The sequence below is a fragment of the Indicator indicator genome, chromosome Z, assembly GCF_027791375.1.
Source record: "Indicator indicator isolate 239-I01 chromosome Z, UM_Iind_1.1, whole genome shotgun sequence".
In the NCBI taxonomy this organism is placed as follows: Eukaryota; Metazoa; Chordata; class Aves; order Piciformes; family Indicatoridae; genus Indicator; species Indicator indicator.
Genome location: NC_072053.1, coordinates 53,901,586 through 53,929,096, shown reverse-complemented (window position 1 = coordinate 53,929,096; position 27,511 = coordinate 53,901,586). Strand labels below are relative to the sequence as shown.

Genomic DNA, 27,511 nt, shown 5'->3' with positions numbered 1-27,511 from the left:
TCAAACAAGCTTCACAACTGGAAAATATTTATGAGGCGAGAAGTCAAATTCTGGAGGAACCTAGAAAAGATAAGATTGAAAACAGTACACAGCAGTACTACTGAATTTAATACTCAAAATGAAGGACACTCTGCAGACAGAAGAAAAGCTTTTTCAAGGCGATAAATAAAATGCTGTCTCTTTAAATTAGTATGTGGAAATATTCCAACCCAGTTCTGGGTATGTCAGTCTTTCTCCAGTAGTCATGGGGTCCTTCATAGTTCTATGACTAGCCTTTGGCAGGAAGACTTAACGCCTCTCTCCTCCCTCTGGCCCATGTGGCACCCGCTAATCCTGACAGCCAGCACTCCTCATGGTGCTCACACCAGCTGCTGATATGCTGCTAACCATTACTTATTTTTGCTCTGAAGAGCGCCCATATTTGTATATGTCATCCCACACGCACTTCCCAATTTTTTTTTCAAAACATGTAGAAAGGAGATTTTTCTGCATCAAATAACCAACAAACTCCTTCAAAGGGAAAATTTGTTTATTTTCCCAGTTCTTTTAAGAGTGTAACTATGGCCTGAATCTGCTTATCCAATTGCAAGGGGTCTGCAATAGCATGGTGTGTAATACTACATTTCATACTCAATTCAGCTACTGTTTTCTTACCTTAGAGTCCTTTTTGTGGCCTCCTGCTAGCAGCTTCATGACCACAATATTGGGTTTAGCAACTCTCAGAATTTGGTTGATCTAAATCAAAAACGGCAAGAAGTTTTCAAGTGAAAAGTATATGACCACAAAATTGTTTCAAAGATAGTATTCAAATGTTTACATACTCTTAACAATACAGCAGTCCTCTTATACCATCAGTTTAACAGGTATCAGGGCATTTTGAGGTATAACAGCTGGACTAATGAAATGTAATGAAGGGGTTTTAAATTTTAGTAGTCAAGCTTTATTCAACAGACCACAGGAGTCACTGCTTTCCATGGTTATGTTCAAAAATTCTTAAACTATGGCAAGTTCTGAGACATGCAAATAAAGGTTTAGACAGACTTTAGGCATGTACCTGCAACAATACGACATGGTGAGAAGGGGATACTCGAGTGTCAAAATAGTAGATTTTTGCATGGAAGTCTCTGGACACATTCAAACTACCTCTAAGTGGTTAGCCTTAGTCAGAGGGCTCATCTGTGAGTATCACCAGGATCCACAGAACAGGCAGGTACTCCTAAATTCTCTAGGGAACCTAAGCCCAAAACTGTTCTTGACCTGATGCCGCCAAGTAATCAACCTCCTTGCTCCAAAATATAGACACTTAGTTTTTAAGCTATGGATAAAGAGGGGGAGTTTGCTACCTGTTGTTTATGCCCTATGCTTAGAAAACTGCTCCAGAAAAGTGCTAGATTCAATCCTCTTTTCAGCCAGATAACATACAAACTTGTTTTTCCACCTCTCAGGAGTACATGTGACTTAACCAGATTCCAAGTATGTGAGGCAGGCATGTCACCTTCTTGTTAACACTGACACACTCTTAGAATGAGACCAGAAGCCAACACGTGAGAAGGAACTAAATTGCTATCTAGCATCTAAGATACACAGTGGGGAGAAGTTTCGGCCAGCGTGCGCAACCCTGATTATGTTATCTAAATGTATTGAAACAGACCTCTGTGTAAGATGCCACCACCATCCTCTGCCCACTCCTCAATCAAAGCACTCAGGTTTGCTCAGTATTTTGACAAAGTACACTTTGGATCTGTAATGGCTCAAAGCAAAACCAATGGGTTAACCTGTCTGCCTCCCCCAATACAGAAGTGAGGAAGAAAACACACAAAAAACCCTCCGAGTTGAGACAAAAGAGTGAAATGAAGAGTTTACTGTGCAAATCAGATAATCACAATACAAAAGCACAATTAATTTTTTTCAGAAAAAAAGCACAGCAGAAAGCAGCAGCAAGCAGCAGGCAGAAGCAATTGAGCTAAAAGCCTAAGCCAGAGCTACTCCCCCACCCCTCTTTGTCCTGTTGCCATCTCTGCAGAAGAACCAACACCCATAACCCGGAATCCAAAAGCAGCAACCAGAACAGGAAGCCTCCCATGTTACAATCTGAACTTCAAGCCCCACAATACTTCGCTCTAGCCAGCAGTTCCATTTTGAAACTCAATTTATGACAGGATCTCAAGCAGATTCATCTGAAAACAGTTTTTTTTTTTATAAACAAATACTCCTTGTCCCAGTATTTCAGTTTTACCTCATAGTGTGGATTAGGAATATTCTCCAGAATCATTTTAGCTTGCTGAAAGTGCTTGCTAGCTGCCATGTAGAGATCTGATGACTGAGGAGGCGGGCTGTACTTATTTAAATCAGACATTTCCTAGTGTGTAGAAAAATACATAAATGTGTATTAAAAGCTATTGCCAACAAATTGTATTTTTATGAGCTTAAGTGAAAGCTTGTGACTATGATCAAGAAAAAAAGCCATGTCAACTAAGTATTTTATGAATAAATACTGAAGTTGAGAACATTTAAAATCGCAAATACCATTTGGCTATACAACACAATGGTTAATTATTAGTGCAATACAATGGTTAATTATTAGTGCCACAAAACGCAATTAACTTCTCATACTCTTTAAAAAACAATCCTCCTGAACAACTTGTCGTTTGTTTGCTTTCATAGTGCCACATAACAGGGGCAAAATTACAGGAAAAATTAGAAGTTCATGGTATTGTTTACTCAAATCAAACTTAAAACAAGCAAGATGCTGAAACTGTTCAAAACATAATTTTATATAATTTGATACTTGCAGGTTTTTTTTCTTTTGTTATTAGGGGTAAAAAATCTTCAATGACAAGGAGAAAGCCATGACAGTCTTAATTTCCACTACAACTGTTCATAACACTAAATTAGGAAAAGTGACAGGCATACAAAATAGCAGAAACTTAAAAGTGTGGCCAGCAGAAATCATAAAAGAATATCCAAATTTGTGCACCTGAGGCAGAATAATCCCACAAAGTAATAGAGAATAATAACCAGCAGGATGAGTAGCAGGGTTACTGTGCCTGCTGAGTTGAATACATGCCAGCAAGCTGTTACTATTAAAAAAATCAGACAAGCTTTATATGGGACTATACAAGCAAGAGTACGACCAGCAGATCAAGGAAGGTTATGGTCCTATACTCAATTTTTGTGCTGTAACATCTGAAAGATGGCTGGGAGCCTAGAGCACATTTACAACAAAGGAGAGGTCAACAGACCTGGACTTTTCAGTTAGAGAGGGAGGCTAACAGGTAAACTTAGTAGCAGACTACAACTACCTGAAAAACAGTTATGAAGCTGTTGGAAGACAAAATCCTCCTTGTTAACAGCACACAAAATAACATGGGGATAGAGACCCCCATGATAATTCAGACTGGACATTAGGAAACAACAAGAATATCCTAGCCCTCAATCAGGTTATCCAAGACTAATGGCCCAGAAAAAGCAAATAGGTCTAGTTAACCAGAGGTTGGAAAATCTCTGTTCTTTGATATTTCCATACTTGGCAAAAGACATAACTGATGTGACCTATAATGCTCCTTCAAGGAGGAAACTGGACAGGACAGGCCTTCCAACTAACACTTTGGTGATTTAACACTCAAAATCACTTTAGGTTCATTTTGTTTACTTGCTGCAGAAATAAAGACATGCTGCTATGTAAACCACAGCCAGAAAATCTGTCAGTGGCCCTCCAAGAGATTTTGTTTTCTGGCAAGCCAACACAAGCATTTCATAAACGATGACATCACACCAATTTTGAAACATTCTAGAGTCTAATTTTAGTAAGAAATCAAAGCAATATATTTTCCTTGCACACAACTGAAGTTAGAACTCCCTGACATTTTTACATTCTCTAATAAGAACTTTGAGATATCAAAGGCTCTTCTTACAATGACAACAATGTCTAAAGCAGGTGAGCAAATGACTTTTATAAAAATGTGAGTGGCGCCACGTTTTAAGGTCACTCACTTTAAATTGCAAGTAGTGCACTGGAGGTGGTGTGAGAACACTGCTGAATGGAGCAAACCTGTGCTCATATCGAACTTGTTCACTGTCCAGTTCAAACTTAGGTTTTCTTACTTTACCATCCATGTCAAATGCAATCATTGTCTAAAAAAAGAAAGGATAAATACAGTGAAGTGTTAGCTTTATGTCATCTTTTGCTGTGAGCAACATGAAACTACAATTTAGCTATAACTGTAAGGACAGAAAGAGTATTTGCCATATCACATTATAAACATGAACTTAATTTCCAGCCCCACTGGCAATGTGTTCTTGATTTCTATTACAAAAAAATGGAAGCCATTGTTCAGCAGCCACAAAAAAATTACCTTGTACATCCCAGCACACATATTTTGGTACGCTTGACTCATGGTGATCTCTCTGCTGAGAGGGCGAACTGCAAATTTCACATAAGAATATTTTATTCTTAATTCAATGTAAGTACAGCTATTAATTTCAGATCAAAACAGTTCAGTGACATAATTTTACTGTAAAATAATGAAAGAAAACCAAAGCATGAAAAGCATGGACAAATATTTCTCACCTGGCTCCTGACTACATAAAATATATCTCAGATATATTTAACAGACACATGAACACCATACTGCCACTACTGAAATAAGATGGCCTGGACAGTCAATGGCATTAGCATGTCATTATACAACACTAAACCACAGTCTAGAATGTAAAGTTTGCAGTTAAGAGGCCTGCCTGCTTTGTTCTTGGAATCTTTTAAATTTTTAAGACTAAAAGGATAAAGCATTTTTATCCTAATATAAAAGATTTTTAGACTGACAATATTAAGCTCCCCTTTAGCTTCCAGTGTTTAACTACTGCCAAACTGCCCCACAATTAGCAGCTTTTTAAGAAGTGTAAAATACAGCAATAATTTTCTGTATTTCTAGAGGCAAGGGAATTCAGTTCCTAGAATCACATCTAATTGTTTGCTCCCCTTGAAAGGAAGACAAGGATAAACACACAAAGATGAAGGAATAGCAAGGATCAAAAGCAAGCTTCTATATCGTGTTTACTTGCAGTGTTAATGCTGAGGTAAGTCCAACACACCATGACCTTAGAAGACACTTAGGCATGGTAAGCCCATACTGAATACTACCTGGGTTTGGATGCCCTTTTTTTGTAGCAGGCTATGATATAGAAGGGAAATTATCATTTCTCTCATGCACATACACCAGAGAAAGCATGAGTTTCTAAAGGGGCTTTTGCACAATAGTAGTACCACTGAAATGAAACAGGGTAACTCACTGCTGCAAAATTAAGAAAACATGCCTGAACACCTTCTGAAGGCAAAAAGAAAGTATAGAAATTCACTGGAAGTTTAGGCTTTGAATCTAGCTACAGTGTCAAAAAAAATAGCAACATTCTGCAGGAACTACAGACTGTAGGAAGGTACTATTTTTCAAAGGCTGTTGGTCTGGAACTGTTAATTACATCTCATAGGATACAACACAAAATACAATTGCTGAAGATGTGAATAAAAATTATTTTCACTTTTTCTGAAAGACCTATTTAAAAGTAAGGAAATAAAAAGGGAAATTATTATTCACTGGATGACTTTCTTAAATAAAAATTTTACATTCAGCCTTCATAAACTTTAGAACATTTTTCCTACCCACATCAGCATTGATTCAACAAAGTTTGAACTGTAATTCTACATGGCTGCATGAAGGGAAAAACATAAAAGTCCAGGTTACACTTTCCACCTAGATACCTTTTTTCTTTTTCTTTGTTTTCTTACTGCTACGGCCTTTCTGTTGTTCCTCCATTATTCTCTCCTCTGCCATTTGAGAGCTATCAGCTCGGCTCAGTGTTGACATTAACCAGGCATAGAGGAACTCTGATAGATACCTGCAGTAAAAAGAGCATGAGCATGTAGCTATTACACAATACATCACATACACAATACAAAATACATCCAGAACATATGCATCCTCATGGAGTGCCACATCATTTACACAAATATAGCAAAGGACAACTTCCAGGGCAGCTGCAACTTTGTTTTGCATGGCTGGTATCAACACATTAGTCTGTGCTCTGAGTTTTGTTTTATTTTTTGTTGGGTTTTGTTTTGTTTTAAACAAGACTCTGTATGGATTCAACCACAGGTAGCTCAAAGTAGTCAAGTTTCTTGCATGTTCAATAAGTGAAGTCTAAGTTTCTTATTATGTCAAATTCTTCCTTTCTCCAAAAAACGACGCATTTAATAAAAAAATCCCACTATATTAATAGTTTTTCTACTTTTTTTGGGAGTTACTGTTTTGAGAAACAAGATTATTACTGATTTGTTCTAAGCATTAAAAAGCCACAAATTATTAAATAAAAGGGCTGAGCTCACAGGAACATGAGATCCACATGCACATCAAACAAATCTCTTGACTGACTTGAAAAAGAATAGGGAAAATAAAGAGAGCAGAAATTACAGTTCTGGAGCACATGAAAAAAGCAGTAATGCTTTAGAATTACCATCAGAAATCTCTACCCTTTTTGTTCTTTACTTACAATAATGATATAATGCAGAAGATGACATGACAGTTCCAATTAAGAGGGATTAATTAAAATTGCTGGAGGCAATACAGAAAGGTAAAAAACACTGTCATATAGAAAATTTGGTATTACTTACTGAGGTATTACTTAAAAAATATTGCCATCTTCTGTGTTTAATCTAACTTACAAAACAGCACAGAAATACAGTAGATGGACTGAAGTTCAGGACATTTTGAACCTACATGATCTCTCAGAAAGATGGCTTACCTAACAGGAGCTTATTGGTAGCCTACTAGAAACAAAAAAAAAAACAAAACAAACCAAACCAAACCAAAACCAACCAACAACAAAATACCAAACTATGGAAGCACTTCAGCATAGGAAGGTTCAACATCAGACCTCTAAATACTCAATCAAAAATGAACCATCTAAAACAATTTATCTTTTGAACCAAGCCATCAACTATGATAAATAATGTAAACAGCAGTGGAAAAATTAAAAGTACTTTGCCTCCCTATGGCACAATCATTTTCATTAAAGGCAGCTGTGACTTCAAGTATGCTTACAGAAGATGTTAATGTCTACCTAGTAAACTTTCAGATTACAGCCGTAAAAGAAAACTCTGAAGATGTTTTTAAGAAAACTAGAGGTCAATAAGACTATTGATATTGGTACTACAAAGACAGAACAGAACAAAGGAAACATCTTTCCTCTGGCATTCTCTTGTCTGTCAAAATTGGCTTTATGTTTCTTTCACTGTCACTGGAAGATACTGTTTTTAAAAACTAAATAGTAAGTTACTATTTCAGAAAAGAAAAGAGTACACTATTGAGTAAATCTAGAAAAAAGATCCAAAAAAATTTTTTTCGTACTTGTAATTTGATGGATAGGTACAGTAAATACTGTGCTGAAAAAGCTTGATTGGGATTTAAAATATAAAAATAAAATCTCATCACTGAAGTCTCTCCTTTAAATGTTTGCTATTACAGCTGTGGGAGTACCCCTCCTCCAACAGCTTTCAATAAAGCATCCTCTTACCAATATATGTAGTAATATTCATGCATACTGTACAGTTCCAACTCAAAGCCACTCAGAAGATACTGTATCATAATACGAAGGTTATGATATAGGACCCAAGTGCCCAAACAAGCCAAATGTTGTCTTTGTGGTTCCTGCTTCAGTAACATACTATGGAGTGCTGCATCTACTTTCTCTGCCTGTAGAAGAAAAGCAAAGTAACAGAGAAAGAAGATTTGACTGCAACACAATCCAAGTTCTGCCAGAAAAAAAAAATCCCAAAAAGAACTGAACAAAGTTTTGCAATTTACAGCTTAAAAGGCTAAAACACTGAATTTTCCAAGGAATCCTGGAAGCATGGTTCACCCAGTCTGCAGTTGCATACTGCAGGCTGACAGTTATAAGCAGGATAGCGCATAAGGTGGTGGAATTATCATTAAATTACAGACAGCATAGCAGATTTCCCTGAAGTCCACTCTTTTGGAGGAAGTTCATCTTAGCAAAATGTAATACCTTGTTCAACAGATCTAACAGAGAGTCTTTGGATGCACCCTACAGACTTCCTGGGCTGTGTTTTAGGAATCCTTGTCCTAAAGATTTTAGGACAAATGGAGGAACTACTTCATTAATCTAGAATGTAATACCACGTAACACATTCTTGTACAAATATACTTCGAAAGAAAAGCTTTCTGGCCTGCTGCCTAGGACAGTACCTCATCCTGGAGGGTGGCAAATTCTTCAAGAATGTGACCCAGTTTATCTCTCTGACGAGCTCTGTTGTGTCCATGGATTTGAATCAGACTACAGAATGGCTGAAAGAAACCAAGTGTAGTTTTAAATTTTCAAACCAACTTTGAAACCAGAGGAGAAATACTATGATGACTATTTAGGCACCTGTTTTATGCAACAGTATTAGATGGGTTCCTTATGGCAAGGAAGCCTAGCGCAAGCTAGCAGGCAAGCAAGCCCTCTGGAGTCATGCAAGAGCCCATTTTTCTGTACCTCTGAACTCAACATGAGATTAAGTGAGTGGCTTTTAGGAATCTGAGCAGAATGCATGGAGTAAGAGATACCTGTTATGCCTAAATTCACATGCCAAGGTTGCCAAGAAGGCCAACAGCATCGTGGCCTGTATCAGAAATAGTATGGCCAGTAGAACTAAGGGAGTGACTGTACCCCTGTACCTGGCACTGGGGAGGTCCCACCTGAAAGAGTGTTCAGTTTTGGGCCTCTCACTACAAGAACATTTTGTTGCTGGAGTGTGTCCAACGAAGGGCAACAAAGCTGGTGAGGGGTCTAGAGCTGAAGGCTTTTACAAGGAGTGGATGGGGGAACTGGGGTTGTTTACTCTGGGAGACACCTTTCTCAAAGAGAGAAGACGGTATTTTCCCAGGAGACTGGGCTGATTGACAGGGCTTTAAACTGGATGCAAAGGGAGAGGAGCAGAATACTATCATCTGTGACAAGTGGCAGGACAACACATAAAGTTTGGAGGGATAGGGTGACAGCAAGCATCTTCAACACATTGCCCTGAGGCATGCTATGAACACTGGCAGCCCAGATGAAGTGTCTCTACACCAATGCACATAGCAAACAGGAGGAGTTGGAAACCATTACGCAACAGGACAGTTATGATACAGTTGCCATCATAGAAACGTGATGGGATAACTCTCATCACTGGAGTGCTGCAATGAATGCTGCACTAAGCATTGCTGAGGCCACACCTCAAGTACTGCGTTGAGTTTTGGGCACCTCAATACAAGAAAGACATTGAGGTTCTGGAACGAGTGCAAGGAAGAGGAACTCAACTGGTGAAGGGCCTAGAGGATAAGTCTTATGAAGAGTGGCCGAGGGAACTGGGACTGTTTAATCTGAGGAAGAGGAGGCTGACGGGGCATTTTATTACCTTCTACAGCTACTAGAAAGGACTATATAAAGAGGTAGGTGCTGGTCTCTTATCACAGGTCATTAGTGACAGAACAAGAGGAGATGGCCTCAAGCTGCAGCAGAGGAGGTTTAGGCTACACATTAGGAAAAAAATTTTCAATGAATAGCAGCCAAGCATTGGAACAGGCTGCCCAGGGAAGTGGTTGAGTCACCATCCCTGAATGTGTTTAAAGGTTGTTTAGGTGTGGCACGGTTTAGTGGTGAACCTGGTACATTAGGGTTAAAGGTAGGACCTGATGATCTCAAGGGTCTTTTCCAACCCAAATGGTTCTACGATGAAGGAAAAAGGCTGCGGTACTTAATGCCTTCGTCTCAGTCTTTAACACTCAGACCAATTATCCTCATGGTATTCAACCTTCTGACAAGGATGGAGAGCAGTATCAACTCCCCATAATCCAGGAGAAAGCAGTTAATGACCTGTTGTGCCACCCAGACACCCAAGTCTATGGGACACTGATCTACAAAAGAGCCAAGAGGAGAACCTGGGGAACTATGGCTTGTCAGCCTGACCACAGTACTGGGGAAGATTACAGAGTGGTGCATCCTGGGTTTGGGGGGTTTGCTCACACAGCAACTACAGCATAATGGTGGGATCAGGCTGAGGCAGCATGGGTTCATGAAAGGCAGGTCCTGCTTGACCAACATCATCTCCTGTGACCAGGTGACCCAACTCAAGGATAAGGGAAAGGCTGTGGACTTTAGTAAAGCCTCTCACACCCCTTCCTACAGCATTCTCCTCAAGAAGCTTGTGGCACAGACAGATGTGCCATTTGCTGGACAGAGAATGGGCTGGACAGCCAGGCCCAAAGAGCTGTAGAAAACGGAGTTCAATCCAGCTGGCAGCTGGTCACGAGCAGTGTCCCCCCAGGGCTTGGTACTGGGGCCAGTTCAGTTTAACATCTTTATCCTGATTTGGATGAGGGGATTGGTGCATCCTCAACAAGTTTGCACATGACACTAAACTTATTTACTTGAGGGTATCAGTGCACTGCAGAGAGGTCTGGACTGGTTAAATCAGTGACTTAAGGCCAATGGGATGAGATTTAACAAGACCAATTGCCAGGTCCTGCCCTTTGGTCACAACAACCCCAAGCAACACTTAGGGCGTAGGGAGGCAGCCTAGTTCAGCTAGCGGATGGCCAGCTGAACATGAGTCAGCAGCGTGCTCAGAAGGCCAATGGCATCCTGGCCTGTATCAAAACCAGTGTGTCCAGCAGGAATAGGGAAGTGAATGTGCCCCTGTACTTGGACCTGGTGAGACCACAGCTTGAGTAGTGGGTTCAGTTCAGAGCATCACAGCATAAGAAAGACATTGAGGTCCTAGAGTGTGTCCATACAAGAGCAACAAGCCTGCTGAGGGGTTTAGAGGGCATGTTATACAAGGAGCTGGGGGTTGTTTAGTCTGGAGAAGAGGTGGCTAAGGGAGACCTTATCTCTCTCTACAACTACCTGAAAGGAGGCCATAGCAAGGCTCTTTTCCCAAGTAACTAGCCACAGGACAAGAGCAAATGGGTTTAGAGTTGTGCCAGGGGAGGTTTAAATTGGACATTAGGAAAAATTTATTTATTGAGAGAGTGGTGAGGCTTTGGGACAGGCTGCCCAGGGAGGTTGTAGAGTCACCATCCCTTGAGGTGCTGAAGAAGCGTGTAGATGTGTCGCTTCAGGATACAGTTTAGTGGTCATGGTAGTTGGGTTTTGGTTGAACTTGATGATCTTAAAGGTCTTTTCCAGCCTTAATCATTCTACGATTCTAAGAAAAGGAGGATGAGGGGAGCCCTTACTTTCTCTTGTAACTTCCCTAAAAGAGGCTACAGCAAGGTGGATGTCAATCTCTTCTCACAGCAACAAGAGGAAACGGTCTCATGGTGTGCCTGGGAAGGTTTAGACTGGCTACTAGGAAAAATTTCTTCACCAAAAAGGTTGTCAAGCATTAGGAACAGGTTGCCTAGGGATGTGGTTACATCACTATTCCTGGAGGTATTTAAATGGTGTGCAGATGTAATGCTCAGGAAATTGGGTTAGTGGTGAATGTGGCAGTACTATGTTAATGGTTGGACTCAATGATTTTAAAGGCCTTTTCCAACCCAAATGATTTTGTGATTCTATGATTTTTCTTAGATTTTCATTGTGCTGCATTCAGTAACTGAATCTTTTAAAACAACTTTTAAAATTTTTGAACTGGAGAGAATGTAAAAATAATTTTGTTTTTACTAGTGTATGCATTTGGTTTATGACATGAAAATATCCTGTAAAGAGGTATTTAGGTGCAGATTTCTAACAAAGTGAAATGTTAGTGAAAAATCTGGAAGCATAATGTAGGAAACAAACAGCAGTAATTACACTGGGTTTTTAAAGTGTTAAACACTCGGTGTTTAAGTGTTACCGTTTTAAGATGGCCAACTTCTGCAACTTTGCCTTCATGTCCAGTATCTAAGAACACTGGTGTCATTTTCAACATAAGCAAATTTTCAAAGTGCTCATAATGCACACAATCATATTATAAATGGAATGAAGGCTTACCCGAACACAATGTGTCACAAAGGAATCAATGTAGTCCTTTGCCTGGTGATTATTATACAGGCAACACCTAAAAGGGAAATATTCACATATGACCTGTCTGTGTAGCACCAGAAAAAAAAAAAAACAAACCAGCAATTGCAAATGCCTCCTTCATACACAAGCACTAATAAATACAAAAAAGTTTGTTACTTTTATGTCTTCTTTCGTTTTTTTAATCAACAAATATTTTTTCCATCAAACATGTAAACGCATCCAAGTAAACTCAAGTTCCACTTACTTTGGAGAAAGTACTGGAGGACTGACAAAAGACCTTAAAGCATCTTTTACCATGTCTTGCATGAGGTGAGTGCCAAACACTTTCTTGTTATCTACCAGAAACGCCATCTGAAAGTGAAAACGTGTTTTTAGAAAGATGTTTGAAGTTAAAAGTAATGCTTTAGAACTTACTAGTAGAAAGCTCCTACAGTAGTCATGTCAGAAACTTCTAAGATTGCTTTAAGAATTCACAGATAAAGGTGTACTGAGATCTGTCACTTCTGTAGTATTCCCATGACCCAAAATACAGTTCTTGCAGAAAGCAATGCATGAAAAATTATTTTACTTTCTGCCCTCTAAAGATGGTTCATCAGACAGACTTTTCTCATGATTAACAAAATAGGTTATGTGGTTTTCCTGGAGGCAGATAACAGTAAATCTTCTGACTAATGCAGACTTTTTTCCTACTCCTACAGATACTACTGCTTTCATGGTCAGTATCAGGTCACGTCTGATGCATTCCTTTCACTTCACTACATGAGTGCTGTGTCCAGCTGTTTTCCAGCAGTTGGATCAAAAAAACCTCTGCCGGCCAGCACCCACAGGGATTGCACAAACATGTAGTGAAAAGTCAGAACACACAGACTATGAAAGATTTTGCTTGCCAGTAGTTATTTTCCATCAGCTCTATGCAGATCAAATATAATGAAGTTCTGATGTCCAGGGACACCCTGCTGAAATAAAAAACTCCTATAAATAAGTATATTTTACTCCAAGTTAAGGAATATACAACATACTTTCAAAGTAATTAAAACTGTGAGAAGAAAGGCAGCAGCCTATTCTGCCCTAACCATCAATTTTACTGTGGTAGCAGCAGAGGCAACATATACAACAAACACAGTCCAGATATAAGTGGTGAACACAAACACCATCCCTAAACTGAGACAACATAGGGAGAACATAAAAAAGTGTGTACAGCTCTATGGCAGAGTTTTTATTGGCATGTACTAATATAATCTAAATATTTTGAAATTATTTTTAAAAAATTAGGTCAGAACATAAGCCTCCATATACCTAAGTATCTCTAGAAATGTATTTTACCACATAAATTACTAAATGAGATGCAAGTAATTTACGTATTTGAAATAAGAAGATGAATCTATATTTATAATGAATACAGAAGTATTTTATTCAAAGACATAGATTAGGACTTGCCTGTAACAGGGATCTTGAAAGAACACAGGGTGATTGCTCACTAAACTCACAGAAAAAATCCTGATTTATGTTAAAAAAAAAAGACAATTTAGGTTAATATGTCAAATACATATACATATTGTGTAAATACACCTATATTTTGTACACACACATACATACACATAGCATAGCCTACGCAACTTAGAATAAGCCATGAATAATTTGAACAAAACAGAACTTATGAAGCTGGAATCTATTTTTTTTTGCAATTATTTAACAGAACAAAAGGCTTCAGAATTTTCTTCTTTAGATGCAACAATTATGAGTATGATGCTATAGAAGAAAAGATACTGAAGTGGTTAAGATCACAACATAACTGAACCAGGTATGTAATAAAAGTGCAATGCTTAACTGATACCAGATGCATCATGCAAACCCTGCTTTAATTAGCAGGAAAACTGAAGGACAAGAAATTTTTGCTTGATCTTCAAACTGAGGCACTGTGGCACTTTTCTCAGTCACTGATGATGTTTGGTCTAAATTATTTAGCATTTCAGTTTCTTCTAGCAAATGCAGACAGTGACTGAAAATAGCATCACTTATTTGGGAAAGAACATAAGCAGATGCTTAACTTTATGTCTGTTCAGAATTACATGCTTAAACAAGCATTTATTAAGTGCTCTATTGTGTTCAAGGCATATGCAGAATACTGCTTACTGTATGTGGAAAAAAAAAATCATGAATACAGCAAGGAATTATGTTCTGCTGCTGCAGATGCAGCTCTTCAATCAAAGAATGAGTTACAAGGAAATTAACTTGCTTAGACTTCACCACTAACATGCATAATTATTTAAAAGATTACGGGAAAAGTGAGAGGTTTGAGAGGAGAAAAAGTCTTTGTTAACAATACAAATATCAAGTATTGGGAAAGATATAAAATTTTGAAATTATACACAACAATAAGAAACAACAGATTTATACAAACAGCTCACTTTTTTCTCCAGTGAGCAAAAGTACGCATTATGAAACAATTTTTCCAATTTATATTTTAATATCTTATTTTTGGCTAAAAATAAGAAATAATTGTACTTACCAGTATACAGTGAAGATTAGTTAAGTTGACTACTTCACATACAGTTTTTATTCGGTCTATTAGTTTGGAAAAATAATTGACCATTTCGTCCCTTTTAATTATTTTTGCGTATCGAGGGAAAGTAGGTGGCAGCAACCTTTGATTAACAAGGGGCTCGAAGCCCATCATAATAGGATGATCTAATGAAAGGAAATAGAGAGAAAAGCTGCATATAAGCTGTGTTTACAGAACTCCAAACTTGGAAGTATAATACCAAATAAATCAAGTAGCCAAAATGAGCTTTGCAACTGACCGTTAAATTCCAGAGAGACTAACCACCCAACTGAGACAATGATTACTATTTAAAAAACCTAAAACAAATCAGCCCTCAGCACCTCAGTACAAACCTGTGCAGACAGTCAAGTGGTGTTCCCTATTTTAAAATGGTTTATTCACTGATTTGAAGTGTAATACAATCAATTGAAAGTTGACATTATCCCTGTCTTTGAAGTGACAGTATTGCTGTCAGAAGAACCATCTTTTTGTGGAATAAAATCAAGGTTAAACTATGCAAATCTGTAACAGCTTGTATAATGTATTATTATTACTTCAAAGCAAATAGTGGTTTCTAAAAAAAATAGTATCTGTGTAAGTTTATCAATACAGCATCCTTAAGAAAGGAGAAAAAATGGCAACATTTGATACACACCTCCTTTCGTGGTATCATTCTGTGCCTGGATACCATGATGTAATGAATTATGGATGGCAGAAAGCAAATCAGCTGCCTGCGTCATTAGTTTCTGAGCTTCTGCAACTGCACTCATCTGAAAGGCAGGTAAGGGTTACTCATATTATGAACCAAGCTATTTTGACAATAGGATTAATACTAGCATTGAAAACAAAAAGAATGCTACTAGTATTCTAATGTTGGTACACAACCCATTCTTAAAACAGTCAACATTTTTGTGCAATAAAATGTTCTTTATATTTTACATACCTATACATACATATAACACTGTACTTCTTGCTGTATAAGATAAGCCTTAACAACAACTACAGCTGGAAGCCTAGTGTGCTCTACATGCAAGTCCTCTACTTTTGATTTTGGACAATGGGGCAAGGGGAAAGCAAAAGACCTGACAAAACTCTTCTGCCAAATGAGGCAGAATTGCAAAGAAAAAAAAAATCTAATATTAGAAAATGCAGAATTCTTGAGAATATAGGCAAAATACAACCTGTGTATAACATTAGAAGATACCACATATCCATCAGAAATCTTGATTCATGACCTCCTGATACGCTGAATTATCCTATGATTCTAAAGCTGTTAGTGAAGTGAGTACAATTTAAAATAGCTTTCTGTGCAAAACCAAGATATTTAGGACATCCTGAAGATGTAATAGAAACTGAACAAGATTTGTAGCTCTGTGTAGTATATATGTTGACATACTATAGCATCCACAAATCTACTAAAAGAATCAAATACAATAGTCCATGATGTACACAGACTTTGGTTGTTCATCAGTGCAGATCACTTCCATGTCAAAGACCTTGATTTCTGATACAACCGAATTCTGTTACATTCAGAATGCAATGACTTTCAACCACTCAATCACATTCTCCTCAACTCTGGTATTTAGCAGTGATATTTGCCCCTGACATTCAATTTAATCAAGGTCTTTTGAACTGTATGGTATGCAGCTTCAATAGTAAAATATGCAGGAAAGCCTCCATACCATTTAAGCAAAAAACTTTATTCCTTCATGAAAATAGAAATAATGACATGCAATAGACACGTTTATCCCTGTATAATGAAAAAGCTACTCAAACAAAATTTTTGTCTTATGTGACATGTGATTCTACCCCTTCCTGCCTCAACTATTAGGAAATCTTATATTCAAAAAAGCAAGGAAATGGCATGGAAAGCTGCTACATTCCTTTTCTCACACCTAAGAAGCCCAGATACAAATTTAGTATCACACTGAAGAAAAAGCCAATTATTCTCCACAGAAAACACTGTCCAATGTCAGGTAACTTCACAGAAGGGGACTGAACTTCAGAAAAGCTTATATGTGTAAAACAAAAGAAAACAAGACAAAACAAAAAAGTAATCCAAACCACATAAACATAAGGCCCTATCCAATGCTTTACCTGTATCAACATCTATTCACATCTACAGAATCTACAATATAACTACCTGACCTTAGAGAATGAAAAATGCCTGTTTCATGGGACCACAGTGAGAACACAGAACATACCTCTTTTTTGGTAAATGCTATGAGAACAGTCAGTAGCACCCTGGTAAACTTCACTCTGCAGAACACAGCCAAACACTGTTGATGCTGTAATAGAAGTATACTGTAAGTTACTAAGCCATGTGCATTAAACCTTGAAACTTATTAAAACCTTCTATAGATTTACTGAAGTGTCCTCTCTGGTCTTAAGAAATGTAGAACTTATTACCATTCTGAAAAAAAAAAAGGTACTAGAAATTATAGAAGAAATATGTGCTGCTGTCAGAAAAGCACTAACATGAGAAACATTAAGATACTTCAGTTAAAGCACGGTAACTGGCTGTACAGCTACCTCCTATACAAATACCATTCAAATCTTAAGTAAACAAATGCAAATCATTAAACCAGTTTTCTCTCCTTCTTACTGGCCATCTACGTAGAAAGTAATTTCTGAAGAAATATTCTAAATCCAACTAGATCAGTTACCACTTTCTCTGTAAGGAGTTACACTGCTTTCACCTTCTCTTCCTACCACCTTCTTTGACAGTGAGGCTTTCAGCAGTAAAAGCTGCTGGGAAAGAACCAAGGGACAAAGGTACAGAATAAGGACCACCTACTTTGATAATAGCTTTTGCTTGACGGGTAGATGCATAAACAGCAGAATTGCAGCAGCATCACTACTCTGCTGTTGCAACAGATCCAGAACTCCACCCCTTCGAAGCATAAAGGCCTACCCACTTGTCTAGGGTGTGCTCAGGGCCATGTTTAGAGCAGTTCTGCTATGACAACACAGGCAACACATATTTATCACAAGCAGTTAACTACTGATTAAAGATGTACTAGTCCATGAAATTGAGGAAAAAAAATTAAAACAAACAAATAAAACCCCCAAACAAACAAAAAAACCCAGAAAAACAACCCAATTCATTACTTCAAGTTCAACTTCTGGATCTCTCTCTTCTCCTTGTCGACTTCGAGTGCTCTACAAGGCAAAGGAATTTAAAACAGTTTATTAAAACTTGTAAAGGGAAGCTACTCATAAAATCCCTTTACCCTGTGGAATAACCCTAAAAAATATCAGTTCTCAAGTTCAAAACCTCTTTATATATTTTAGGTACAGGAGTGATCCAAGACTCTCCTATAGTAGTGAGTCTTCAAGCCCACTCAGCAAACTGGCAAGGAAATTGTACACACATTTTACATTGTGAACTGTCATAAACGAAGATTAAGTGATCTCTTTAACATCACATAGTATATATACTTTCTATTCCTCAGGTTTGTGTTATCTTACGCATTAGGATTCCACCTATTACTATGTGAAGCAGCCACTGAAGTGTTTAGAAAAAGCCTGTACACTTCAGAATATTTAGCTAGAACGCAGACCACCAGCATGCTACCCAAACCTTTATGGCAGTTCTTCAAAAAAACTGTGTAATGACACAAATCCACACCACACCCTTCATAATCTAATACTGCCAGTCTATGTCAAATACACTTGAAGTATCATTTACAGGACAAACATGAGAAAAATACCTTCACTCGTCTTTGCAAGTCATCTTCTACGTCTTTCAGCATACCTGCAAAAGGGACAGTACAAAAGCTGAGATGCATTCCTACGTACACTCAACACCACTCAAGGCAGAAAAGGTTTTATGGAGAAATCAAGTTTTGAAGTGCTTTTTATACCCATTGGACAAGTACAGACAGACTGATCTGAAACTATGGTGTTCAGAAATTTTCTTAAAATGAGTCTAATGAAAGCTCAAGCACGTATCCACAACAGTGCAAAAGATGAACATACATACTTACGTACATAACCTAATAACATACATTTTTCACAGCTTTAGAACTACTAGCTTGCTTTTCCTTCGAAAGCAATCCATTTAGACCACAATAAATTATGAAGCAGAGGAAGAGAATTCAAGATGTGCACTTTCCAGTGGCTTGTACCCTCTTCAGTCCTGGATGAGCTCAATGAGCCCAGGTATTTGGTTGGCACATCTAACAGCACTTCTGTTTTTTAGGCATTTAACAAATAAACAGCTGAACCTTTTCTTCAAGGAAAAGGAATTTGATCTCTCTTTTTTAACAAACCACCAAAATCCATGATAATATGTATATAAAACCCCAAAACACAAAAAACATTAACATGCGAGATTCCTACCAATTCATTAAGTTTGGTTGAAAGTAACCAACATGCTCAAAACAGAAAGAGTGATGGACAGATACAGAGGAACCACAAACTGTACCTGTAACTCTAAGATCTGTCACACTGTTGGCCATTTTAAATCCATAAGTCATTGACTGAAAATCTTCCTAAAAAAAAAAACAAACAACCACAAACCAAAAATCAAAGAAACAGCACGTTTTATTCTGAAAAACGGAATACTGACTTTTCTACTCAAATCTGGTGGTAATTATTTCCTGCATAAAGTTCACAGATCCACAGAATGGTTTGCCATGGAAGGGACTTTAAAGATCATCTAGGCTCCAATCCCCTTGCATGGGCAGCAACACCTCCAATAGTCTAGGCTGCTCAAGACCTCATCCAACCTGCCCATGAACACCAGCAGGGAGGGGGCATCCATGACTTCCCCGGCCAACCTCTTCCAGTGTCTCACTACCCTTACTGGAAAGAATTTCTTCCTAATATCTAATCTAAATCTGCCCTCCTCAAATTTCAATCCATTCCCTCTCATCCTATCACTACAGCCCTTGTGCAAGGTCCCTTCCCAGCTTTCTTGTAAGCACTTTTGATATTCTCAAAGGCTGCTATAGGGTATCCCCAGAGCATTCAATTTCTCCAGGCTCAAGAGCCCCAATTCTGACACCATGTCCCCATAGGAGAGGTTCTCCATCCCTCTGACCAACTTCCTGGCCTTCCAGGGACCTGCTCCAGCAATTTTATGCCACTTTTATGCTGGGGCACCAGAACTGGATGCAGTACTCCACATGGAGTCTCATGAGAGCAGAGGAGAAGGGAAAAAAATCACTCCCTCATCCTGCTGGTGACACTTCTTTTGATGCAGCCCAGGTGTTCTGGACTTCAAGTGCACATTGCTGACATATGTTGATTTTTTGTCAACTGACACCCCCAAGTCCTTCTCCTCAAGACTGCTCTCGAGCCATTCCTCATCCAGCCTATATTTGTCCTTAATACCAGTATTCCATTCATATTTTCATAAAGTGTCACCCTATCAAAGCACTAGAACTATGGATGTAAAGCACTATTCAAGAGATTTTAGATAAGAAGTGATTTGTCTAAGCTCAAAAGAAAAATTGCTCTTCAAAACACAGAAAACAAGGCTGATTCCATTGACATATGAACATTTCATACAAAAGACAATCATAGTTATCTAAGGTAGAAAACTTAAAAATTAAGCAGGAAGAAACCCACAAGTAAAACTGATTTCAAATGGTTATCCACAACACTTGCATTTTTATTTGAATAACACATTTATGCAATTCCAATACTCAAGCAAAATACAGAGAGGAGCATGAAACACCTTTGCTGAAGAAAACTGTGTTTTAAAGAGATCGATTACAACACTTCTGAGGTGAGGTACTGCTGCTCCTATAGTACATCTGAATTAAAGGAATAAATGTCTCTAATATACTGCTTTTTTTGTGTTATGGAGCCTATGTATGTTAGTTATTAAACTACAGGACGAATACGTACCTCCTCAAAAACAGCTGCCTTGTTAACCTTTTCTCTGGCAATATCACAGATTTTTAGGATCCCAAGAGCGAAAGCTTTCATAGCAGGATCTTCTATGAAGTCTGGATTATGAATATAAAGGCAAGTGAACACTGTCTGTGCCAAAGAATGTCCCTCTAACCATGTTATCTAGGGAAAAGAAAAGTAAATGTTTTACTTGTGACAGTTAAGTGTTCTTTTCTGTATTTCTATTCTTTTTCCATCTTACTGTGCTTCAATAAGTCATTGAGAAAGTCCCTTCCTTCTAGCAAACAACAGCAAGTCTCTCAGCCTTTAACCCTTGTCTATCTGCTGGCTGTGGCAGGCAGTAAACTCTATTCAGGTATTGGATCAATGAATTCCACAAATTTCAAGTCTAATCTCTGGGATTTAGACATGACATTAAGTTAAGAGACCATCAGGTTTATAAGCTTTCTGTGTATAAATACCGAATAAAAAATGCAAGCAACTACGAAACAATTTGGCAATATTCCCCAAGGTCTGTTCAAGAATTCAGAGCTTCTTTTCACAATCCCCTCTTTCTCCTACTTTTATGCTTCTCAGAGATCAGTAATTTAAAAAATAATTTGTGCTCAAACCAGCACAAAACATGGTACAATCAGGTTTTTATTAGGACCACTGCCTCTTCAACAAAGTTAGTATTTGGTAGTGGGGAAGAAGACTAATTATGTTATGTCTCTTTCTGTATTAAACTCATTGGTTTTAAAAACATTTCAAAAGTAATTCTATTTATGTCATTTTAAAAAGTAACTGAAAATAATTTGGCTCATTCACTGATGAAATAAAGACAAACCCCTTCCTGATAATTCATTTATTTCATTGCTAAATGCATTTAGGCATTTCCTTCCCTTCTTCAAATGCCCGTGTAAGCTTTGTCAATATTGGTTACACAGAAAAGCAACAGAGTGCTGTAGGTTACTGTATATTCACTTTTAAACACAATAAAATACCAATATTAGGCAGTAAGGTATCACATATTTAAAAAACACAAATTGTGGAAATTTTATTACATTAGTAAAAAATCCTGACGATTATCTTCCAGATGATTTGTTAAAGAATAAAAATGTAATTGTCAATGAAAACATCTAAATGTAAATTAAAATATATTACTCTGTATTTCCTGTTTAGTAAACATCTTTTCTGAGCCACATATCCCATTACTAAATCTAGGCATGCTGGTTTACATACACTTGTGACATAGCATTTTTTCAAAGATCACAAAACATAACATAAATCAATATTAACTGCATAAGCTCTTCTTTATTCTTTTATATCCAAAAAGGCGATTAAGATATGTCTCCCACAAGCTAACTGAAATATATGTGACAAAGAGTGACAATAATATACATTGAATATAGCAGATGCTTACTTATATTAGAGAATATAAATATAATAGCCAATGAAAATATCTAAATGAAAATTAAAATAAATTATTATGCATTTCCTGTTTGGTAAATATTTTTTCTTGAGTTCTATGTATTTTTCTTTAAAAAAAAATTGATTAAATGATTGTATTTTGAAAGCAAAACCATCTAATGTTAAGAACAGAGAAATGCTTACCAAACAACAGAAACATGTATCCATTATTCCTATCAACTCAGGTGAAGTGAGATCCTTTATTTTAATGGTGCCATCCTTAGAAAACAAAGAAAGAAGAAATCCTAAAGATTGTGAAAGCCTATAGGCAAATTATAACTTATTATTTGTACAGCGTAAAAGGAAACTACAATTTAATTGACTTCATTTTTATACCACTAGCTTCAGTGACCCACTTCATAATGTGCCTCAAATTCTGAAAACTCTGCTTAACCATCAAAGTTATTCAAAGAGAAAGATAAAATAATTTTTCTGATTTATGAGCAGCCAATAAAAGTTTAAAACCAGTCAACCGTCAGCACTTAAATCACAAAGCAGTATGTATTACAAAAACTGAACAAGGACTAATATGCAGGACCCATTCTTTGTAGACTGCTTTTCACACTGCAGATACCTATAGAGTTTTACTGCCTCCAAGGTCAGGACCAAGGCAGTAACCCTACTTCTTTCATTTTAGCTGTCTGGTGCAGGCAATTCTGCATATATTCTATATGACTTAGACATTATTTCACACAGTTCTTAGTCCATTCAAAACAAGGTCTGCGACAAAAAAATATTTCTTCCTCCATGAATGCATTACTTTTTCCAAAAGAATAGAATCTCTTTCAACTTTCCTCTACCAGTTTATCTTAGCTATGCATCAAAGATTAATAATTACTGTTGATGCTGTTAAATTAGCCAGCTTCTGTTCAGTGCTAATAAATTGATAGTCTCATAAAGTGTTAATTTCAAGCTTTTGTAAGGAAGCTAGTTTTCATTCAGCTTAAAGAGGACCAGTACACCTTCATATAAAAAGACACACTTTGGTGAAGCACAGGGTCACTTGCAAAACCACTTGCAAAATGTTTTATTTGAGGTATCAATAGCCAACAATTTCTCAGTACTTTTCACTGGAAGAGTGGGCATCATTGTGATAATACAGGTAACAAAAAAGGTAAATATCACAAACTGTTCCTTAACTAACAAAAAAAAAAAAAAAGTAAAGACTGAATACATTAATTACGCTCAACTGTGCTTAACTGCAATTTGATTAAACTATATCGTACTTTTACAGACAGTGTAGGCAAAACCAGGAAAGTCACACGAACCTTAATAGCTTGCTCGAAGTTAAGAACCTTTCTATTCACTTGGTTTCCAATCATACCAGCATCCATTTTGGGATCCATCATTTCAATTGCAGACATGGCTTCAAAAAGACCAAAACTAAGAATACCAATAAAGAGATTTGTTCTAAACGTAATTTTTTTGTACAAAACAGTCTTCACAAACCAATGTAAAGTCAAGCTGAGTACATTGTACACTGACTATATACTGGCAACAATGGAACATATGTGAAGATTTCTACTCATCTTCAAAGATCCCAGTTTTCAGGAATTTGAGGATTACTCAGCAAGTAAGAAAATAGATGCCTAAAAGAAACTGTTAACCTTTTTTAAAAATCCAAACAACACTCCTGAGCCAAATACCCCATTAGTAAACCTATGCACACTGGTTTTTATAACACCTTTTTAAAAATCACAAAACATAACATAAACCAATATTAACTGACTAAGCTATTCTTTACTCTTTTATATCCAAAAAACTTGGCCATAGCACCTTTTTAAAAATCACAAAACATAACATAAACCAATATTAACTGACTAAGCTATTCTTTACTCTTTTATATCCAAAAAAACAAGTAAGATATGTCTTCCACAAACTAATTGAAATTACATGACGAAGAGCAACAATCATGTATATTAAATATAGCAACTTTGTTTACACAGGCATGTTGAGGAAATGGAAACAAAAAAGTAAGCCAGAACATAACAGAGGATCACTTTAGTCAGGGCATAAGAGCTTGCAAGAGAATCCCACCGAACGAAGTATGGTCTCCAGTATATATGATATTCATTGGAACTGCTGTACAAGCCTCTGTTATATAAGAAAGGTTACTGCACATGGCACATTCTAATTCTGAAAAGCATACTTCTCTGAAATGCTCTTATGTGTAAAATTATACCTCAAAAATATGCTTAAATTCTACTGAGCAACTACTTGGTGACATCCTCACACAGATGTCAGACACACATATCCTCACACAAGTTTTTAAGCTTTCCATTTAAATTTTTAAGGTTTGCATTTAACAGCGTACTTTAGCTGTTAAGTCTTAAATAAGCATTTTTTAACGTATGCAAGTGCACAGATTTGTGTAACCAATTTTTACAATATTTTAATCTCCTGTCATTCTTCAATGAATTCAGCAAGATTTTAGTACATGCCTTTTTTTGAAATACATTTGACATTTTAGCAAGTCATTTAAGAGTTAGCTTAGAGCACATGGACTGATTATCCTAAGCTTGTTAGAGACATTTGAAGCAAACAAATTTAAAAGCACAGAGTCTTTCTGGCATTTTTAAATAAAAACATGTTCACAGAAAATACAGTAGGTTCAGCACTGTCAACAACACTGGTAAGATGTGCTATAAATCTCAATACTACACTGATTAACTGAAAATGGAATATTATACTGGCACAACAAGAAATGTTCTACAATCAAACAGGTACATCATATACATACTGCTGAGGACAAAGGATATTCTGAATACTTAATTTTATTTAAAGAAAAAGGGTTTTTTAAATTTAAAATCTTAGCCCATACTGAACAACGTGTTTGTTGTTAAACATAAATCTATTTGCACTAAACCTGTCTGAAAACCAGAGTCATCCCACAGGCATACTCACAGCTTGTCATGAAGCAGTTCTCCTAACTTCAGTTCTACAAAGGAATAGAACAAGATAAAGAATTACAATCACCCCTCTAGCACAACTTTTCCAGAACAGTCACTGAACTGGGTGGGAATAAGGTGTGGGAAGAAGACCAGAAATTTGCATTCCACCTTCATTTGCTTTTATTTACAAAGCACTTTCAAGACTGAAAGGTAAGAAACCCCAGTTATTCACACTCTTTCCTCATTCCTATTATTCCAACAGTTAAAGGGGCTTTAGAATTTCCCAATAATAGCATGCGCACAGTCTGCAACATAGGGCAGCAGTTTTCTGTGCTCCCTTACACAGATGGCTAATTTTCCCCCAGGAAAGTTTATTAAAAGGCTTATTTTATCTCAGTACTTTTAATGCAGCCTTTATCGAGTACCCAAATGGTACCTGATTTAGTACATGACTAGTTCACAGGAATTCTTTGATGGAATAAGGTATTTGTTTACACCACGATGTGACATTGAATGTGGTAAGCTGCAGTTTTGCATTTATTTTTACCTAATATCAGAAAAGCAAGTGGAAATACAAAGTCACTGTTACAGTAAACTAGCACTAACATCCAATAACAATAAAGGCACTGTTTAAGTGAAGTGACTGCTTCCCCCCATGACTGGGATGGATTGCGTAGCCTCAGAAGCTCAGCCTTGCTTGAAAGATGAAACACAATGCATTGACTAATTAAATTAACAAATGACTGGACCTTATGGATTGAAAATATATAGGAAAAATAGTGTTGATTCTGTGTGGATGAAGGAGGTTTCCATATGGCAAGACACATACGCAGAAATCTTTGCAAAGAAGAAATGAAGGTGCAGCAATGTGTAAAGCAAAAAAAACCCCATGACTTAAAAAAATGGATTTATGTAATCTAGAAGAGGAAGCAACGTTAGGTTCTGCTGATATTTTTAATGTCACAGTTACTTTAAATACAGATGTCACATATTGAGGCTGGGCTAGCCACAAATGAATGAGAGATGCTCTCTATTAACCCCTCTCCCTTATTAGAAGGAAAATGCAAAAGGAGTAAGGGAGAGACTTATAGGTTGGAAAACAACCCTGAAGTCCCAGACTGAACTCAGCAGGACATGGGAAGTTGGATTCAGGAATGCACAGGATCAAAGGCAGAAGAGCAGAGTCCTCTTTGGCCACTGGTCATTGATGAAGAAGGCTTAACCCTTGTCATCCTTCACCTTTACACTGAACATGACATATATGGAATGCAGCATCTTGTGGACAGTTTTAGGCAACACATCCTGTCTGCTCCTTCCTTAAAGTGCCTTTTTATAAACTTAGTTACTACCCTTTCAGTTACAGCAGGTTAGTGCAGTAAACCAGAGTTAGTAGTGACCTTGGTTTCTATTAAAGCAAGTATAACCAAAGCCTTTCCTGCATACCAATCCTTAGTAGTAACTACAAACATGAAAAATTAGCTCTTCTAGAAGCAGACACTATGAAAATATGCCGCTAACTTTTGAAGGTGCAGTCACTTAAAGAAACTTGGCTGAAGATTAAGATCAGTGAAGGGGGAACTGGTTCTGTTCCAGCTCAAACCAGGACAACCATGAAACAGTGAATCAATGCAGTCCATTCACCCTGAAGTTCAACCTATGTTAAGCACAAGCAATACAACTTACCTCTACAAGCTTCTTCAAAACCCTGAGTTATATCTATCCAGCTTGTATTACTCTTTTCCATCTTGTCAGGCACACTGAGTTCCCATCCTGAATCATCATCTTCTATTGAAGCTTTCACAACCATGATGCAGCACCTTTAAATCTGTACTGTACCTTTAAATCTGTAGCAGAGACACTGCACATTATGCGCAAATTAGAGAAAGTGCTTCATCAGAGTTTTTTTCTTTTCAAGAATCAGGTGAGAAAGGGAGACTTTCATTTAAACAGCTGCTATCACATAGAACTAGAAAAAAAAACCCTAATAAAAATTCTTTTAGAAGAATACTTTCAGTTGCTCCTCTACAACTAGCTTGTAGGCTATAAAACCTGAAAAATTAAGACACTTAAGCTTTAGCAGTATAAAGCCACAATGAAGTGTATATCGTCAAACTGGAATTAAATGTGAAATAAAGTCAAGACATCCTCTTACAACAGATGCAGACAATTTTTTTTTTGCATTGCACTATTAGAAATGTGTGTCCTCCCACTGCTCTGTAAGCAGAATTTAAAAGGCAGCTGTGAAACTGACCATTCACAGGTCTGTTACTCTTACAAAGTACATCCAACCAACGGGTGAAAATGGGTATATTTCCTCTCAGTCGAGCATAACGTAATATCAAGATTACCACAGCAGTGTCAAGCAACTTCAGGCTGGAATACAGTTTTTTAAACCTCACCGACTAGTTATTTCAAACTGTTTTTGTGTTTTTACAATCTCATGAATCGCAGAGCAGCCCTGCGGAATTTCACGCTCTGCCAGGCAGCCTGCCTTCGAGATATCAGCAATGCTAAATCTCCCCTTACCTAGTCAGAGAACTTGCAGGAGACAGCTACGAGACTGGCGAGCTCTTAAGCTCAAAGCCGCCAGGGAAACGTTAAACACAGGTTCCTATGACAGGAGATCTCCCAGGCACCAGCAACGAACAAAGCGGGGTGGAAGTCAAGTGGATTTGGAAAACTCGACCAGGAGACTCTTCGACCAAGCAATATTGGCCTA

General features: G+C 37.4%; 1 protein-coding gene across 1 annotated transcript; it reads right to left on the bottom strand.

The window, feature by feature from the left end:
* Window positions 1–26,599, bottom strand: NAA35 (N-alpha-acetyltransferase 35, NatC auxiliary subunit). Its single transcript, XM_054397717.1, has 22 exons — window positions 26,476–26,599; window positions 24,806–24,839; window positions 23,170–23,284; window positions 22,046–22,120; window positions 20,447–20,614; window positions 19,017–19,083; window positions 18,301–18,344; window positions 17,699–17,749; window positions 16,792–16,875; window positions 15,243–15,357; window positions 14,555–14,733; window positions 13,483–13,542; window positions 12,290–12,396; window positions 12,013–12,079; window positions 8,259–8,357; window positions 7,567–7,745; window positions 5,756–5,892; window positions 4,356–4,423; window positions 3,994–4,134; window positions 2,237–2,359; window positions 655–735; window positions 1–60 (listed from the first exon to the last, which is right to left on the bottom strand). Exons 1-22 carry the CDS (start codon window positions 26,597–26,599, stop codon window positions 1–3), a joined length of 2,178 nt encoding a protein of 725 aa, XP_054253692.1.
* Window positions 26,600–27,511: the final 912 nt, after the last annotated feature.